Source organism: Cryptococcus neoformans, chromosome 5 (assembly GCF_000149245.1).
Source record: "Cryptococcus neoformans var. grubii H99 chromosome 5, complete sequence".
NCBI classification, from domain to species: domain Eukaryota; kingdom Fungi; phylum Basidiomycota; class Tremellomycetes; order Tremellales; family Cryptococcaceae; genus Cryptococcus; species Cryptococcus neoformans.
In genome coordinates this window covers 269250-284760 of record NC_026749.1, presented here as the reverse complement: position 1 = coordinate 284760, position 15511 = coordinate 269250, and the positions used below count along the sequence as shown (strand labels likewise).

General features: G+C 49.6%; 6 protein-coding genes and 2 non-coding genes; 4 read left to right on the top strand and 4 right to left on the bottom strand.

Annotated features, from left to right (window-relative positions):
• Positions 1-2: 2 nt before the first annotated feature.
• On the bottom strand, positions 3-3108 carry CNAG_07413 (nucleolar GTP-binding protein 2). XM_012193538.1 has 8 exons: positions 2997-3108; positions 2761-2925; positions 2556-2701; positions 2338-2497; positions 2005-2276; positions 475-1591; positions 316-407; positions 3-247 (listed from the first exon to the last, which is right to left on the bottom strand). Exons 1-8 carry the CDS (start codon positions 3100-3102, stop codon positions 143-145), a joined length of 2163 nt encoding a protein of 720 aa, XP_012048928.1. The 5' UTR covers positions 3103-3108; the 3' UTR covers positions 3-142.
• Positions 3109-3247: 139 nt separating this feature from the next.
• On the top strand, positions 3248-3813 carry CNAG_01451 (hypothetical protein). XM_012194160.1 has 4 exons: positions 3248-3298; positions 3350-3407; positions 3456-3539; positions 3620-3813. The coding sequence occupies exons 1-4, from the start codon at positions 3275-3277 to the stop codon at positions 3664-3666; spliced, it is 213 nt and encodes a 70-aa protein (XP_012049550.1). The 5' UTR covers positions 3248-3274; the 3' UTR covers positions 3667-3813.
• On the bottom strand, positions 3528-4754 carry CNAG_01452 (hypothetical protein). XM_012193537.1 has 2 exons: positions 4253-4754; positions 3528-4170 (listed from the first exon to the last, which is right to left on the bottom strand). Exons 1-2 carry the CDS (start codon positions 4406-4408, stop codon positions 3796-3798), a joined length of 531 nt encoding a protein of 176 aa, XP_012048927.1. The 5' UTR covers positions 4409-4754; the 3' UTR covers positions 3528-3795.
• A 2495-nt stretch (positions 4755-7249) lies between these two features.
• CNAG_07412 (hypothetical protein) lies at positions 7250-7543 on the top strand (the record flags this gene model as incomplete). The annotated part of the gene is made up of 1 exon (XM_012194244.1): positions 7250-7543. The coding sequence occupies one exon, from the start codon at positions 7250-7252 to the stop codon at positions 7541-7543; it is 294 nt and encodes a 97-aa protein (XP_012049634.1).
• A 58-nt stretch (positions 7544-7601) lies between these two features.
• CNAG_12429 lies at positions 7602-8362 on the bottom strand. XR_001045729.1 has 1 exon: positions 7602-8362. It is a non-coding gene; the product is annotated as a hypothetical RNA (non-coding RNA).
• Positions 8363-9030: 668 nt separating this feature from the next.
• Positions 9031-12817, top strand: CNAG_01454 (transcription factor STE12; the record flags this gene model as incomplete). XM_012194161.1 has 10 exons in its annotated part: positions 9031-9149; positions 9197-9320; positions 9372-9419; positions 9474-9603; positions 9654-9711; positions 9885-9995; positions 10124-10240; positions 10298-10370; positions 10428-11550; positions 11604-12817. 10 exons carry the CDS (start codon positions 9031-9033, stop codon positions 12248-12250), a joined length of 2550 nt encoding a protein of 849 aa, XP_012049551.1. The 3' UTR covers positions 12251-12817.
• A 2-nt stretch (positions 12818-12819) lies between these two features.
• CNAG_01455 (large subunit ribosomal protein L39) lies at positions 12820-14243 on the bottom strand. XM_012193536.1 has 5 exons: positions 14209-14243; positions 13876-13969; positions 13811-13821; positions 13323-13760; positions 12820-13228 (listed from the first exon to the last, which is right to left on the bottom strand). The coding sequence occupies exons 1-4, from the start codon at positions 14209-14211 to the stop codon at positions 13713-13715; spliced, it is 156 nt and encodes a 51-aa protein (XP_012048926.1). The 5' UTR covers positions 14212-14243; the 3' UTR covers positions 12820-13228; positions 13323-13712.
• A 249-nt stretch (positions 14244-14492) lies between these two features.
• Positions 14493-15501, top strand: CNAG_12428. Its single transcript, XR_001045728.1, has 2 exons — positions 14493-14546; positions 14610-15501. It is a non-coding gene; the product is annotated as a hypothetical RNA (non-coding RNA).
• The last annotated feature ends 10 nt before the right edge of the window (positions 15502-15511 follow it).

Here is a 15511-nt window from a genome sequence, read left to right as displayed (position 1 = left end):
AGGAAAGCGATAGTGTACAATCTGCATGATGCATAATGATACAGCTCCAACTAATGAGATCCCAAATGAATAACACAACGAGGGAGGAATAAAATGGAAGAAGAAAGAAAGAAAAAAATAATAATTATCTAGAACTGTCTATCTACCGTCTCTTCTTCGCCTTTTTCCCTGTAGGTTCGTCATCACCTCTTGACCGCTTTCCAGGGTTTTTGGGCACCTTTCTATCCCTATTTCTGTTCTTGACATTCTAAAAAAACAAAGCGAGACACAAGTTTAGTAAAAAAATGACTGGGATGATAAAAGCTAGAGACTTACAGCGTGGGTATAGAAATTACTGGCTTTTTGTTTGTTGGTCGTCATACGCTTGGCCTTGATCGCCGTTTGCTCTTCTTCGTCAGAGTCGATAGCTTGTGTGGACATCAGCAAGTCTGTGGGGAATAAAAAATAAAAATAGAAATTAGAAAAACAATTTACCTTTTCTTTTGCCAAGTTGCTTCGCTGAGGGTACATCTTCGTCATCCTCGTCGCCCTCCTCCTCTTCGTCGTCCTCTTCCACCTCTTCACCATCGGCCGCATCCACTCCAGCAGCTTCTTCAGGGAAGACATCATCCCAAGCCAACTCTTCCTCCTCCTGATCTTCACCACTCTCTTCCACATCATCATCATCATCTTCATCTTCATCTTCGTCCTCTTCGGCCATCTCCTTATCCACATCATCGACATCGACCTCTTCCTCCTCTACATACCTCCTCGCATCATCGCCCAAAAACTTGGTCATGGTGACAATCTTACTAATCGGCTGTTCTACACCTTTTACGCGCTTGATTCCCAAAACCTTGCCCAACGATCGTTCCTGCTCTTCAAGCATCTCCTTTGTCTCCTTCTCCTCTGCCAATTCCTTTTGCTCTTGCTCTTGTACCTTTTCGGTCGTTGCCGAAGAAACATGTGCATCTGCGCCGGACTCAGGCTTGGTAGGGGGAGCCACAAAGAATGGAACCTTGCCTCGTATCCAATCATTCAACACCATCTTGGCAGCCGCTTCCTGATCGGGCTCACCCCCCTTGAGAAGCTTACCGCTCTTCTTCGCAATGGCGGTAAGGACAAACGTCGCCCCCTCTTCGCCGTGCCATCCGCCCTCGACGTGTTCGAGACCGTATGTGCGCTCGAGGTACTCGGGCCTGACGCGCTCGAGAAGCGCGGGGATGTGTTCCGCCGGGGTCGCCAGGTTCTCCACGCGCACGACGCCCTTAAGGACCGTGTCCGTGTCCGAGTCCTTGGCAGAGACGGGGACGATACCGGGACAGTCAATGAGGTAGATACGGCGCATGAGGGTGATGTACTGCCAGACTTTGGTTTCCCCCGGGATGGGAGCGACGGTGCAGACTTTTTTCTTTTTGAGTGTGTTGATGATGCTGGATTTACCAGTGTTGGGGTAGCCGATGAAGCCGACGGAAATTTGTTTCTTGTCAGAGTGGAGGACAGAGAACTGACGGAGGAGCTGGATGAGGGATCCTTTACCAAACGAATTGTTGATAGAGGCATGGAAGGCGATTGTGGGTGCGGAAAGGGAAAGGTGTTTCACCCATCGAGCCTGATTTCAAGTGTCAGCCAGCTCCATAAAACGTTATGCAACATGATTAGACAAAAATGAAATGTGTGACACCGAACTAAGGGACCCGGATTAAACGTTTCGCAATCCCAAAGAAATAGCAAACATCCAAGCCCCAACTCAATCAGGTCAACCACCATAACTCCCTGACCCCTCACCATGCCCAAAACGGACATGGCTTGAATCCTCCACAAAAAAACCACTCAGAACGAGGGCATAGAGGCGGGGTATAAGGCGGGAGAAACGCTTCGGTCTTCCACTCTCGTAACGGTCCATTCGCGTAGGGATAAGCGTATGGCCCTGACTGGAGTGTGGGTCGGGAATTACAAGGGGGGGGGAAAGATAAAATGTATGACCAAAAAAAAAAAAAAGGTGGATAGGTGGATACGACTTACGGTAACCCAAGTGGGAACAAGATCGACCTTGTTGAGCACATACACAAGATGTTTATGTGCCTTTTCCTTTCGCAAGTACTCGACGACGGGCTTACACCTCGTACCCAACGGATCTCTTGCATCCAAAACGTGGATGACGACATCGGACGAATCGAGAACTTTGTAGAGCTCGCCCCAAATACGGCGGGATGTACCCTTGGCGTAGATGGGTTCACGGGCGGTAGAGGTGGTGGGGTGATAGATGTCTGCCAAATCGGCGGTACCGTTTCCCTCTAAAGAGTAAAAAGTCAGCAAAAAAAAGAAGTAGGGGAAAGACGAGGATGCGATACGTACGGGATTCGGCGGTGGCAGTCTCGGCGGCAGCAGCAGCAGCAGACGCAGCAGAAGACTCGCCGAGTTCTTCAATACTACCGATATCAAGCCTAGGTCGTTTTCGCTGCGCTTTAGGACCAAACGTATTACCAAACGGTTCGGTCTCGACAATGTGGGGCCGCTGTTTGCTACATGAGCCACTGAATCTAATAGTTGAGAAAAAAGAGATTATGACTTACCCTACCACCGTCCTTGGTATCGTCTTGCAACAAACCCATAGGCAGCTTGTTCCTCTTGAGCAAGACAGAGTATGGGTCCGCCTTTTGCTCCTTCAAGGCAGTCCTAAAATGGTCGAGCGCGGACTGCGAGATGACTCTCGTATTGCCTACCGCCGCCGTCACAGTCAGCGAACCTTGATGTTGAACAAAATAAAAGGTTGCTTACCGAACCATCGCCTGTCAGGCTTGACCCGTCCAGGCTCTGCCTCTTTCTCGCCCTTTTGGAAGGCAGCAGCCTCGACAATCTTACCATCGCGGTCTCTCACGGCCTTGCCGCCGTTGAGCATCTTGACGCGGGAAGCAGACTTTGCATCGCGGTAAAAGTTCTCGCCTGGGGGTGTGGGTGGGTGTCAGTATGGAAGTGGTGGAGAAAGAAGAGGGGGGGGGATGTGCGAAACTGACCTTTTACACGCTTGAGAGTGAACTCGCCGGTGGATGTGCCAGACTTTGACTTGACCTTGCCGAAGCCAGGGTTCGCCTTGCGGTCATGGTTTTTTCCCTTGCCCATTGTATAGTGGGAGAATGGAAACGGGAAAAAAAGAGATGGGTCGCCGCGAAAAAATTGTCGAGGGCAAGTCCAAGTTTGTGTTACGTAATGGCATGTCCGGAAGTTGCTGGTGGTTACTTTGGGCATGTTCTTGCATTCTCTAAGAATTCACCAGCGCAACTCGCCCGCCGCCATGTCTGGAGTCTACCGCTACACCGTAAGTCCCCCGCTCCCCGCTCCCCCCCTCCGCCCCCGCTCACCCCAGCAGCAACGCCTCGCCCACGAGAAGCCGGTCATCTTCTGGTCGCTCTTGCTCGGCCTCTCGGGTACGTCTCCCCCCCTCCCCCCGTTTTCACCCCGCTCACGCTACACAGGCCCTGCCATGGTCGTCGCTGTGCCTCCGCTCCGCCGCTCCTTTGGCTACAAGGCTCCAGAGCCCATCCCCACCACCTTTCCCGGTGAGCACGCTTTTCTGCCTCCGCGCGCCTTGTCGTGCAGGTAATCCATATTATACCGGCTGACAGTGCGGCCCAAACAGTGCCCGACCGACCTCGACGACCAGTCAAGGGGTACGAGGACCAATAAGAAGGCGTGGATAACATGCATGGTTGTCTATTCATGAGATGCAATCACAGTCACAAACCTATACTCCTGCGGATGGATCATAAACTGTCGGCTTTTGCAAATGAATGATAATGTACATGATGATGCATTTTACAACTCTGTCAGCCGCATCAGTCGCTCCCACCCATTCTTCAACATGACCCGCAGCTGCCTTCTCATCCCATCCTCATCCAACCCCACCTCTCTCGCCCGTGCCCACACCTCGTCATCTTTCCTCACCCTGTCTGCGCATTCGCTATCCCTCTTGCTGATTGCCTGCACGGCTGTACGTAGTTGCGGGGAATGCGATATGGCGGCACGCGTGACAGACGTGTAATGGAGGGTGGACTGGAGAGATGCCAGGTACGGCATGATGGTCGACGCGGAGGGTTTCAGAGGCGGCGGGGCAGGGAGGGGAAGGAGGATGTATATGATGGGAAGGAGGAGAAGGAATAAAGAGCGGATGGTATGTATCGCTGGCGCAAGCTATGCCAAACGTCTCAGTATATAGATATAGGATCGGAAGATAGATATAAGAATGGAAGATGGACGATATAACTACACTCACATGGACACAATCGCCGTCCACAGCGACGACGTCCCATCCCCACTTGACGCCCACCTCTCCTACAGCCGCGCCCAGCAAAAGCCACACCACGACACCTCTCCACCTCTCCGCCCGCCTCGTCGCACATGCGCCGCCGACGACTCTGCAGCTCAACATGCCGAGCACGACAGCCTGACAGAGGTACGGCCAGAGGATGGAGGGGAGGGCGAAGAGAAAGTAGTCGGGCGGACGGGTGCACCAGAGACATTCGAGCAGGGGCTGGTGGCCGAGGCGTGCGTAGAGGTAGCGGTTGTCGAGTACCGCGAGGCGGGCGAGCAAGAGGTCGAGGAGGGGGGGAGTGTGCAGCGGGGAGAGGACGTCGCGGAGACGGGAGTTGGGGGCGAGGATGTTGAGGCCGTCGCGGGTGAAGAGGTAGAGGGGGGGGGAGACGAGGAGAGAGGCGCGGTGGAGGGAGGCGACGAGCAGGAGCAGCTTGGCGGGGCGGGGGAGTGACGGGGGGGAGGGGGAGGGGGAGGGGGAGGGGGAGGGGGAGCGCGGCGGGGAGAACAGCGCAGGCAGCCAGCGTACGAGCAGCAGCCCCGCCACAGCAAGCGGGATTTCGTACCGGGACAGCACAGAGAACAACCACATCCTGTCGTGCACAGAGAAGAATCACAACTCGCAACCAAACAACAAACCACTCGCTTAAATCTCCTCTCCGCCACACCACCACTCTCCCATATCACATCGCCACAGACAATTGCCATATCCATCCTTGCCAGCTTCATAAATGTCGCCTTGTATCTACTGTTATCTACAAATAGCCCCACTTGTGTAGTCAAGATGGGTCTTCGTTTTCAGCTTTTATCAAGGTTTATATATGGGAAATTAGCTACTATAATGGGCTGCCAACTAAAGATCTGCTACCCAAGTGCACCCCCCCTGCTCCCCTCCCAAGCCACGAATCAACCACCATCTCATGGGACTTTTACCCCACATGTCAGCGCCACTACTATCCAACCGCCATCTCTACAGAACCCTCCCCCGCACATATCCAGAAACAGCATGCGCCTGAAGACACCACCGCAGACAAGCTGGAGAACATGAGACTCGTAAGGCGCCAACGTCACCCATCGAGCAAGGGCCAAACGGGATATTAACGCCTCACAAGGCAAAATGGGGATGTCAGGGAGCTCCCTTACAGATTGCCCCAACTGGCTCCGATCTAAACATACGTGCCGATCCTCCAGGGGAGGCCGCACGGAGGAACTAATGTTGAGGTCAGAAGCAGTGGTTGCTGGGATACGAGTCGAGAGAACATGAAACCGAACCACATCCACTCGACGCCGTCACCGTACAACAGCGGCCACGCCCTATCTCCCAAGCCGCATCCTCTCTGCTCCGGCCCCGGCGCCCTGCACCAGCTCCTGTGACTCCCTCAGGCCAAGCAATCGCCCCCCCAGTCAACCCAATTCCCTCGCCCTCCGGTTGTTTATCCCTCAGCGTCCCAACCACGTGGCGCCACCAGCCACCACTATTAGGCGCCTTCAAAACGCGGCAAACACACACCGGACAATGCAAAACCCGAGAACAGCCCCCAACATGCAAGCAAGAACAGATCTCTTCAACAAACAGAGGTGCCAATCGACCTCCCACAAGCTGAAAAGTGGTTTCCCGCTTCCTATACCTCTCCCGCCTCCGTTTCAAACCCTTGCCCGGAAGTACGCAGCGAGCCTCCATAACAGTGGTCAAGCAAATCGTCGACAAAATTCATTCCGACTTCTCGGCAGCCGACCTCGCGGTTCTCCTCCAGATCACCAAGGGAGGAATTGTCTCCGCATTTAACCATCCCTACTCAACAGCTTTTCATCTTCGGGCCTATTTATTGCATGACGACTGACAGCAAGCGCGGACTTGGCCACGCAGAGAGGCTGGTCAAATGTCCAGGGAGGACCAAGCCATTAGAAAGATCGAGAAGGGGAGACTTGATGGCAGCAGCCAGGATATTGACACCACCCCCGACGTCCTCAATCAACTTCGCAACGAGCACCCCACAGGGCCTGCCAATCCTTTCAACCACCCTAATCCTCTGGCCGAGCAATGCCAACTCTCACCCCAGACTAACTCTGGAAAATGATTAGCTTAATGAATCCCGATACGGCGTCTGATATATCTGGCTGGAATCCCCCACCTCATGAAAGTGGTTTGCAAGGGTGACAAGTTCTGCAACTTCCTCAACGAAATGAGTCGCGCCATTGCCAACAACATTCTACCAGCAAAGAAATGTTCCTAGCCTCCAATCTCGTGCCTCTTCACAAGCCGGACGGCTCTGTATGCCCCCATGGCAGTCGACGTCCTCATCTAGGTCTGTGCAAGGCCATTCTCAAAGCCACCTTCAATCGGAATTTCTCCTACCCTTCCAGATGGGAGTGATGACATCAGGCGGTGTTGAGCCAATTGTCAGTGCAGTTGAGCGAGCAATCGAGGGGTACATTGGACGGCCACCACATCCACCTTTCCTTTCTAGACGCATCTAATGCCTTCAACTGCGTCGACAGGAGAGAAATGGCAACTACAATAGCTACTCACGCCCCAAACTCTATCAAGCATGTAAATGCTCCTATAGCAACTCTTCGGCGCTGGGCTGCGATGGGCATTACTAGTCTCCTCCCAAGTGGTTCGCCAAGGACGCCTCTTCCGTCCTATTCTCTTGTCTTTAGCCCTTCGTCCCGCGCTAACCGAACTTTCCATGCATCTCGGATCCCGCCGTCAAATAACTGCCCTTGACGACATCTTCATTTTCTCACCCGACGACACGGCGCTCGAGGAAACAAGGCCTTCCTAGCCTCCAAGAGCCATGTGCTCAAACTCAACGAAGACAACTGTCCAATCAAAAGCCTAAGTGACATAAGGGATGACATAAGGGAGAACGGATTCATTAGTTTCATGTCAATATCTCCCATCACAACATGCTCTGCTCCTCCGCATATGCCTCGCTGAAGACTTACGTCACCTGCAATGGTCGGTCACTCGTCATACGATATTCGGGAAAAGTGGATCTGTCTTAACAACGCCTTCTGGGATGAGATTCGCCGCTTTCATCTAGCCAAGTGCGCTGTGCCGCCCAGCCTTGAAGACAGGGAATGCTCCTTCGCTATTCTGCCCACCCGTTACAATGGGCTGGGGCTGTTGTCACACTATATTATCGCTCCAGTCGCCAGAGCAGCTGCCAACGAAGCAGACGACAACGTCGTGAATAAGATTTTCCAGCGATTCCTTGAGTCCCCTGAAATCGTCAAGGGCCATTCCTGACGCAACATGCAAGGTGCGAGAAGATATAAGGAAGCGAGAAGGACTGTTTGATGGAATGGAGGACGCTGAACGGAAATTCATGGTCGAAAACTGTAGTATCCTTGGACGCAAGTGGCTATTAATAATACCTTACTACCCATCACTCGTGTTCGACAACGCTTTCATCTTGACCAACCTCCACGATCATACACTCATCTCCCATTCAAACCACTCCACCTGCCCGGTCTGTCACCAACACAACCGTCTAGGCCACGAAGGGCTCCGCGCTGGTCGGCGTCCCCACTACTACGCTCGACACAATGGGGTACCTCCCTTCTCTACACGTCCCTCCAAGGGATATCCAACAGCATCGTAGCTCTCGTAACTCTCGAATCTCACACCAAAGAAGAGCAAAGGAGAAACGATGTAAGGATCCGTGGAGCAAACCGGATAGGTCCAGTCGACTACGAACCTCAAGGTTTACTCCCTATACCAACAAGATGCACGACCCACCTCCACCAATCGGCGCGAGTTAGAGGAGTCATTCTTTGGCTTCGCACAACGCCAGTGCCTCAGTTCTCTCCAACAGAGGACAGCCGATGTCACAAGGGTTGCCGCCTTGCTCAGTGGTGGGGCGTTCAAGCCCCTGGTTATCCAAGCGGGGGAGTTTGGTAAAAGAGAAAACGGAGGACGAGATGAGGAACTGGACGAAAGAGCTTGGGAAGTTTGGAGGAGGATAGTTTGTGTAATATCCCTTATGCTGCAGAGATATAATGGACTGCAGAAGATGGAAGTCAGCCGGTTGGAGTGAAGAGCAGGTTTCTTTTGTTAAGTTTCAGGTTAATTTATTTACTAATAAACAATTAATTACGCAAAAGATAAAGCGAAAAAACATAAATAGGAAATCTGAAATGAATATATAATTGCAAGGGGAAAGGGTTCGCTTCTTTTCTTTCGTTTTTCGTTTTAATAACAAATAAAATAACATAATCATATAATGTTTTATTGATACCTATTTTATCGTTCAACGTCCGCACTAACATCAAATCTTGGAGTCGTTTTCTTCTTCGTCAATCGTCAATCGTTAACAAATTCAAGGAGCCATCGACATTCGTCGGCCATCGTACAATCGCGAGAAGATCCCATCTGCTGTCAGCTAAGTTCAACATCGTACAGTCCTTCATTATTACCGGAACTTCCACTCAACATCGTTCAATCGTCAATAGCCAATAGCATAGCGATGATTGCTGACTTTGCAATGCCTGCTACTAGCCTGCATACCTCATTTACCGCACTTTTTGGAAAGGATTCGCTTGTCGACATCTCCGAGTGCTCTCTGTGGTGAAGGCACTTCCTTTTGTTCGACAACGGAAGGGGCCATATTACAAAGGAACAACAGCTACGTTGTCTGTGTATATTTCCCTTCCTGTCCAAAGAAATACCTCCCGCGGAAATAGCCTCTTGTTATCTAGCCTAGGCCCGTCAAATCACTCCCCAATTGCGATTTGATGCAGGAGCAAACAAATTCCTCGCCCCGCGCTTTGACCACGAATCTGATCGGCGGTATGGGGTCTAGCGGACATCTTGCTACGGGTGATTCTCACGGTTGGCCCATCCAGAGCGCATCGTGAGCATTCTCTTGCTCAATTTCTTAATTAGACTTACTTGGCGAAGGCCCTCTCTGTTGCACAGAGATATGACCCCGACGACACCGTTACCACCTCCCAGAAATCTAGCTCCTAGACCTCTGACTGAAAGAGAAAGCCATTTAGTGAAGCACCTGAGCAGGTTGCAGTTTGTGAGTAAACACTATGGCCCTTGAGGAAAATTTTAACTATACCCCGTCCAGTTTCTTGCCACAGCTCCTACGAGGTGGATGGGAACGGGAGAGCGCACCGTGAGGCTAACGTGACATTCCAATCGTTTTGGAGAGTTAGCTCACAGCAGACAGAGCTTGTCATTCCAGGATAATTCACTTTCCTCTCCTCATCCCAATTTGAACCGTTTCCTCTTACTAAACGGCGAATATGTAGCTTGTGTTTTCTGGAACGGGCTGTATCACATTACTGGTACCGACATAAGTGAGTTCAGCCGAACCAATCAACTAGAACAACGACTAATTAGGGATTAGTCAGAGCATTGGTATTTCGTTTTGAGGCCTTTTCCAGGCCTGTACGGAATATGAAAAAGTATGCACGATTCAGACTAGCGGCGCTTCGACTGATTTCAAGCCATCAGATTCGAAGAAGGCGTATTCTCTGATCTGAGGAATCTCAAACCAGGGACAGACGCTTGTCTTGAGGAACCTAAGTGGGTGTAATGGTTTTCGGGAGAGAATTGTTGACCCTGATATAATTGGCAGATCACCTTTCCTTGACCTTTTGTTCCGCAATGGCTGTATTAGGACCCAAAAAAAGGCAAGTCCTACTTCTTGGTACCTTATTTCGGAACTAATGCCTAGTTTTAGCAAAAGGTGAGGTGTCCTTCATTGATGATATTACCCTATTTTGTTTACGAGGCATGTAATCAATCTATCCATAGGTTTTCTACTGGTAAGTTCTACCCACAGAGGATTACGTAGCAAATTAACGTTTTCTGCAGGTTCTCAGTGCCTCATGATCGATTGTTTCTAGATGCCCTGGAGAGAGATCTCAAAAGAGAGAAAATGGGGCTGGAACCGACGACGATCGTAGTGGGTGAGCCAGCACAGAGTTTTAGGTATGTAAGAGAAGTCTTGTGACGAAGCAAACTATGTCACTGACCTTGTAACGTCAGGTATGATCCGAAGCGAAGCCTGTTCGAACAATTCGCGGGCAAACAACCTGGCTTAGAAGAATCTGTCAATTCAGTAAGCTTCGGTAATGGGCATTGCATATTTTCCATTTAACGATATGTTTTCTCGCAGAACATCCGTGACATCCCAGCTGAGCAGTTAGCAAGTCATGATCAAGGTGCACCAGCACCCAAAGCACCCCTTATTTTGCCCTCTAGTAGCCTTATTTCGTCATCTTCCTTGCCATCTTCTATTATACAAAACAACAGCGTCATTGTTGGCACCCCACCCGAAAACCTCCTGAACAACACTGAAGGTCATTTGAGATGTCCAACGACAGCCAGCAGCGTGTTGTTTTCACGCTCTTTGTTGAAGGGAAGTCCTGCCTATAAACAGGGGAGAAGAAAGGCCTCGCGAGATAAGAAGCAGAGCACTCGGCAGGACAGTGTCACAGTCTCCGATTGCGACACCGGAGATGATGGAAGTGGGTCTGAAAGCGAAAGAGCAAGCCGAATCGAACGAAGTCGTTTCGAGAGAAGTCCAGCACTAATATCACAATCCCCGGCACCTACCCTTAATCTATCTGAAGATAGTCATGCGATGATGGCGATCACCGCGTCCGAGTCTACCAGGTATTTCTCGTTTCCTACCTTACAGTCAACCTCAGGAACCGCTCTTTCGAGCCACGAGCTGCCGCCTCAAATGTTCTCGCGGCAGCCATGGGCAAACAGCATTATACCTACAACTGCTGCTGCGACCTTCGGACAGTTATCCGCCAATTATGATCAATTATCTGCCGTAAATACATTCAACATGGCTCCAAGGCTGTCCTTGCAGCCTCTCGAGCCTCTTACTCCGGGCATGCCAGACTTGCAGAATTCGACAGCAAAAGGGTTCAGCTGTCCTCTTCTTTCGTGTGGTAGATTATTCAAGCGGCTTGAACATCTCAAGCGCCATGTTCGGACGCACACTCAGGAAAGACCCTACGAATGTTCTCGATGTGCCAAGCGATTTAGCCGCAGTGATAATCTTACTCAGCATTACAAAACACATGAGAAGCAAGATCGTGGGGGGAGAGATACGAGTGAACGTATGAAAACGGAGGTTTCAGAAGGCGCGTATGACGATATGGCCGCATACCTCGAAGCTCAAGTGGATGCCATGGCGAGAAGTGCCCATGTATACGCTACGGCAACAGATAGTTTCATGGAAGGGAGGGAGTTCAAATCGGATGCGGTCAGCACTGAGTTATCTCGTAGGTTTTATGGCAAACAGCAGGCATCGCTTGCAGCTGATACATGGTTATAGCAGCCAATCGCGGTAATCAGGCATCTATTTCCTTGCCTTCAGCTTCCTTGCTTGGCACCCACGTTACCAATGATATTTCAACGCATTTCCTGCCGGCCGTTGCGCCCCATGGTTTGCCAGATGATGTTGAATGGCCACGACTGGGAGTACCGCTGGATGTGATTTCTGTTGGAGAAGCAACTTACAATGCCTTTAACATAGCAAAACGTCACCGATCCATGACACCCAGCCTTCCTGCATCGGGTCGCATTACTGGGTCGACCAGAGCTTTGCATTCATCACCATATCACAATAACCCCCTTTATAACCCATATAACCCGCATTCGACCGATGCAGCCGTAGCAAATGGTCAATCTTTTACACGTGCTGCATCTTTGGATCCATCAATATTCAAGGATCGAGTTGCGGTTCTTAGCCATCTTGTAAGCAGCAAACAGAGCGCGCCATTGCAGATCATCCCAGCTATATGTTCTGATCGTAATCTGCATACTACTCCGCAGGAGCTCCCTACACATCGGGGAGGGGTTGAAGCTGGGGAGAACGCAACCATTATAACCGGGGCGGACGAAAGTAGATTGACCGCCGCTTCAGGACACCAAACTAATTCTCAGCTATCGAATGGGCTGGGCGAGGTAGTTGGGATGTGAGAGAACAGGAATTGATTCCGTACCTTAATTGCTCTATTTAACCACATCTTTTTTCGGCCATATCTAATTCGGCCTTGAATGATGACCAGCCCTGTTAATATTAATTTGATAAGTGGTTTTGATAAATTGCGATGTTATTGATATACGGCTATATATATCCCATTCGTTTCCAATTTACTATTTAAACTTATACTGAAGAGGAAGTCAACCGATCAACGAAAGGAACTAAGAAAGGTAGAGGAGGAGGCAGCTGAAAGCGAGGATGTCTCTGGTTCTGCAAAGGATCAGAGGACCTGCAGAAGATGGAAATTGGCCGGCGGGAATGAGGAGAGGAAGTGTAACGGACTCCAAGTAGGACTGGAATGCCAGCCCACGATACAAAATCGGCGCGCCGTTCGTGAGTCAAAACGAACCCTTCAGATTCAAATATATTCGTTATAAAAAGAAAGAGAAAGAAATAATAATAAAAAACATAATGTATGTCATGGGAAGGGTAAAGAAACCAGTCATTGGATTCTTTTGACGAATTCTTTGACTGTTGTACTGGCTATCGAGAGATGCTCCACGAGGTTTTGAATGCAAGAATGCATTTCCCATATCGTAAAAATACTGTATTAGTAGAGAAAAAGAAGAAGATAAAAACCAATGAACTTTAAAACAATAGATAATCCGTCAACAGTACGCCAACGAAAGAGGTTTGCTGACAACTATTTCGCAAGGAAGCAAGGGGATTCAGATGCAGTCCCATCGTTATAACCATCCTATTCTTCCTAATACTACCGTATTGTTCACCGATGACCGTAAATTTTGCTGCACGACGAAAAATAGAAGACCTGCAGGACAGTGGATTTCTTCTTCATACCCTATATTGGGAAAACAATCGGCCGGCATCATCTCAAATCCGGTTCACAGAAACCAGTTGTGTTGATACACGCCAAGCACATTTAGATATTAGAGACAGAATATCATGGTTACAGGCTACACACCGACCGTTAGCGGGGGCCTGCATGATCTCGAAGCAAATAAAATACTTGAGAGGTAATGAGTATTCTAAAGAGCAGTGTCGACGTACCTGGCAATCTATCGTCACGATGGCGTGAAGGGACACTTCATATGCTTCGCGCATGCCATGCTAAGATAAAGTGGCACAACGTGGGTGGCGACAGTTTAAGGCTGTGGAAAATCAATAAAGCCTGGAAGTCAGCAATAAATGCACTGGATTACCAGATACATATGGACGAATGACATGCAGCGAACCATGTAAGACATGAGGATCAGAATACAGAGCATCCATGCGCGTAATTCCTTTACGCGCTCTCCGAATCAAACGGGAATAAAAACGCCTGCACAAATCTCCCTTTTCTGCACACCCGATCATCTACGCGGATGCATATAGATCTGCCATGCAAGCCAATAATTATCACAGATGATAGATCGCTAGGTCGCACAGCTGAACCATCTCTTAAAGGTTGAGCTTGGTTCGACGCCAGTGACGGCGTTTAGCGTTGTACTACTAGATGTTAGCACGAAACCGAAAACATAATGCATTGAAAGACGAACTTGGATCTTGTCTAGATTTTAAATGTCAGCAAATTGTGTTCATGCCAGTTTCAAAGACAGCTTACTGTCAGTCTTCAGGCGGAACCACTGAGGAAGTGGACGGTTTTGTCTGGCCTTCTTGGCAAGCTTTTGCTTGACGATAAAAGTCTTTTGAGACGGCTGATTGAGGGCAGACGTCAGCATTTACCTTCTTTGAACCGTCTCAAGAGAGTGAAAGATGGGCTGTAGATGTTCTAGGGAGATGGCCAGGTGAAATGTTGCAGGGACGCCTTCGTAATCATGGTTGTTGCAAAATTTGGCGGTTGTATTCGCGATGCCTTGACAAAATATATTTGCGAACAAGGAGTCGTAGGAGAATAAGGCGGATGATAGGATAGCTAGCCGATGAGCACACTTACCATGGTGAGCTGTGTCGGATTGATGGATGGGAAGAGAGACTCTCCAATGATCAACTTTGACATACGACAGGAAAACGGAGATAATTTCGCGGGAAATTCCATAATGCCGACAGGTCAACAGAAGTGGCAGCAGCTGATGTTAAGGGAGGAAATGCACAAAAATGATATCATTAATAAACAAATGATGACCCGCTGAAGTCTTCGCGGAGGTTTCGGATAAATAATTATAATACATCATATTAATTTTAGGACAGGGAACGGTAGTTAAGTCCCGCTATCACATTAATCGGCCTGGAGCGAAGAACCAGCGAGATTGACTGGAGAGAGTAGAGCCATTTGTAGGTCGTACTTCGTGGCATGAAGCAGGTAAGCCGTACTGAGCGAAAATGATCCGCATTCAGTTCTGTCATCGCGAATGGCAAGGATCAAAAATCCGTATCTAGATTTGTAAGGAAAAAAGTCCGAGGCGTTTGATCGTGGAGATGTTATGGCAAAAAAGGGTATCAGCAGGCAACTATCCATTGCGCCCGCACAACCACCAGGCAACCCTTGTTCTTCGAAGTTGCTAGCAAGATGCGGACCTTCCTCTTCCGTGCAGTCATACCACCATCTGGCCTTCGACACCTAGCAAACCTTCGATCACTCTATATGTCTAAAGAAGTGATGATGATCCCTCTGTGTTTAGTCAGCGCAAAATTCCTACAGAAGACGATCTTGGGAACACACACCTGATATGTGAAAGTTACCAATTTATAGGCGCTATAAACATTCCCGTCGTGGCCAAACCTATACAACGTCACGGTTAGCTCATAGAGAGGTGCTTGTTATCCTTCAGAGATGGGGAATATCGCTCTTGAATTCGCTCACGGACAAAACGCACTATGCCATTTCCCCCTTCTGTGGAGCACGAGAGAACGTGATGTCGTTTCGAAAACTGTACGTCAGCAATTTGCCAAAGTCGGGCTAGCAACCGGATGTTCTTATCCTGCCAGGGAACGTGGGGTATCAACGCTATCCTTTGTTGGGGCATCAAGTGAATATCAAATCTATCTTTTTCTCCCTCTCCCCATGCTAGAGCTGCCTCATTTGCCAGGAGGACCGCAGAGAACATATTAATCTCTTCCGTCAAAAACCCTTGTACGGATGTTTCCTAACAATCTTCTCAAATCTTCCTCCGCATACGGTTTCGGCCTAGTAGGTGCTTTCGGCAACCATTAAGTAGTCCTTCAGATTATCTCATAGATCGCTCCTCTGCATCCGGATAAACCGCAGGAACAGGTCGCTTAGAGTTCAATGCATTGAC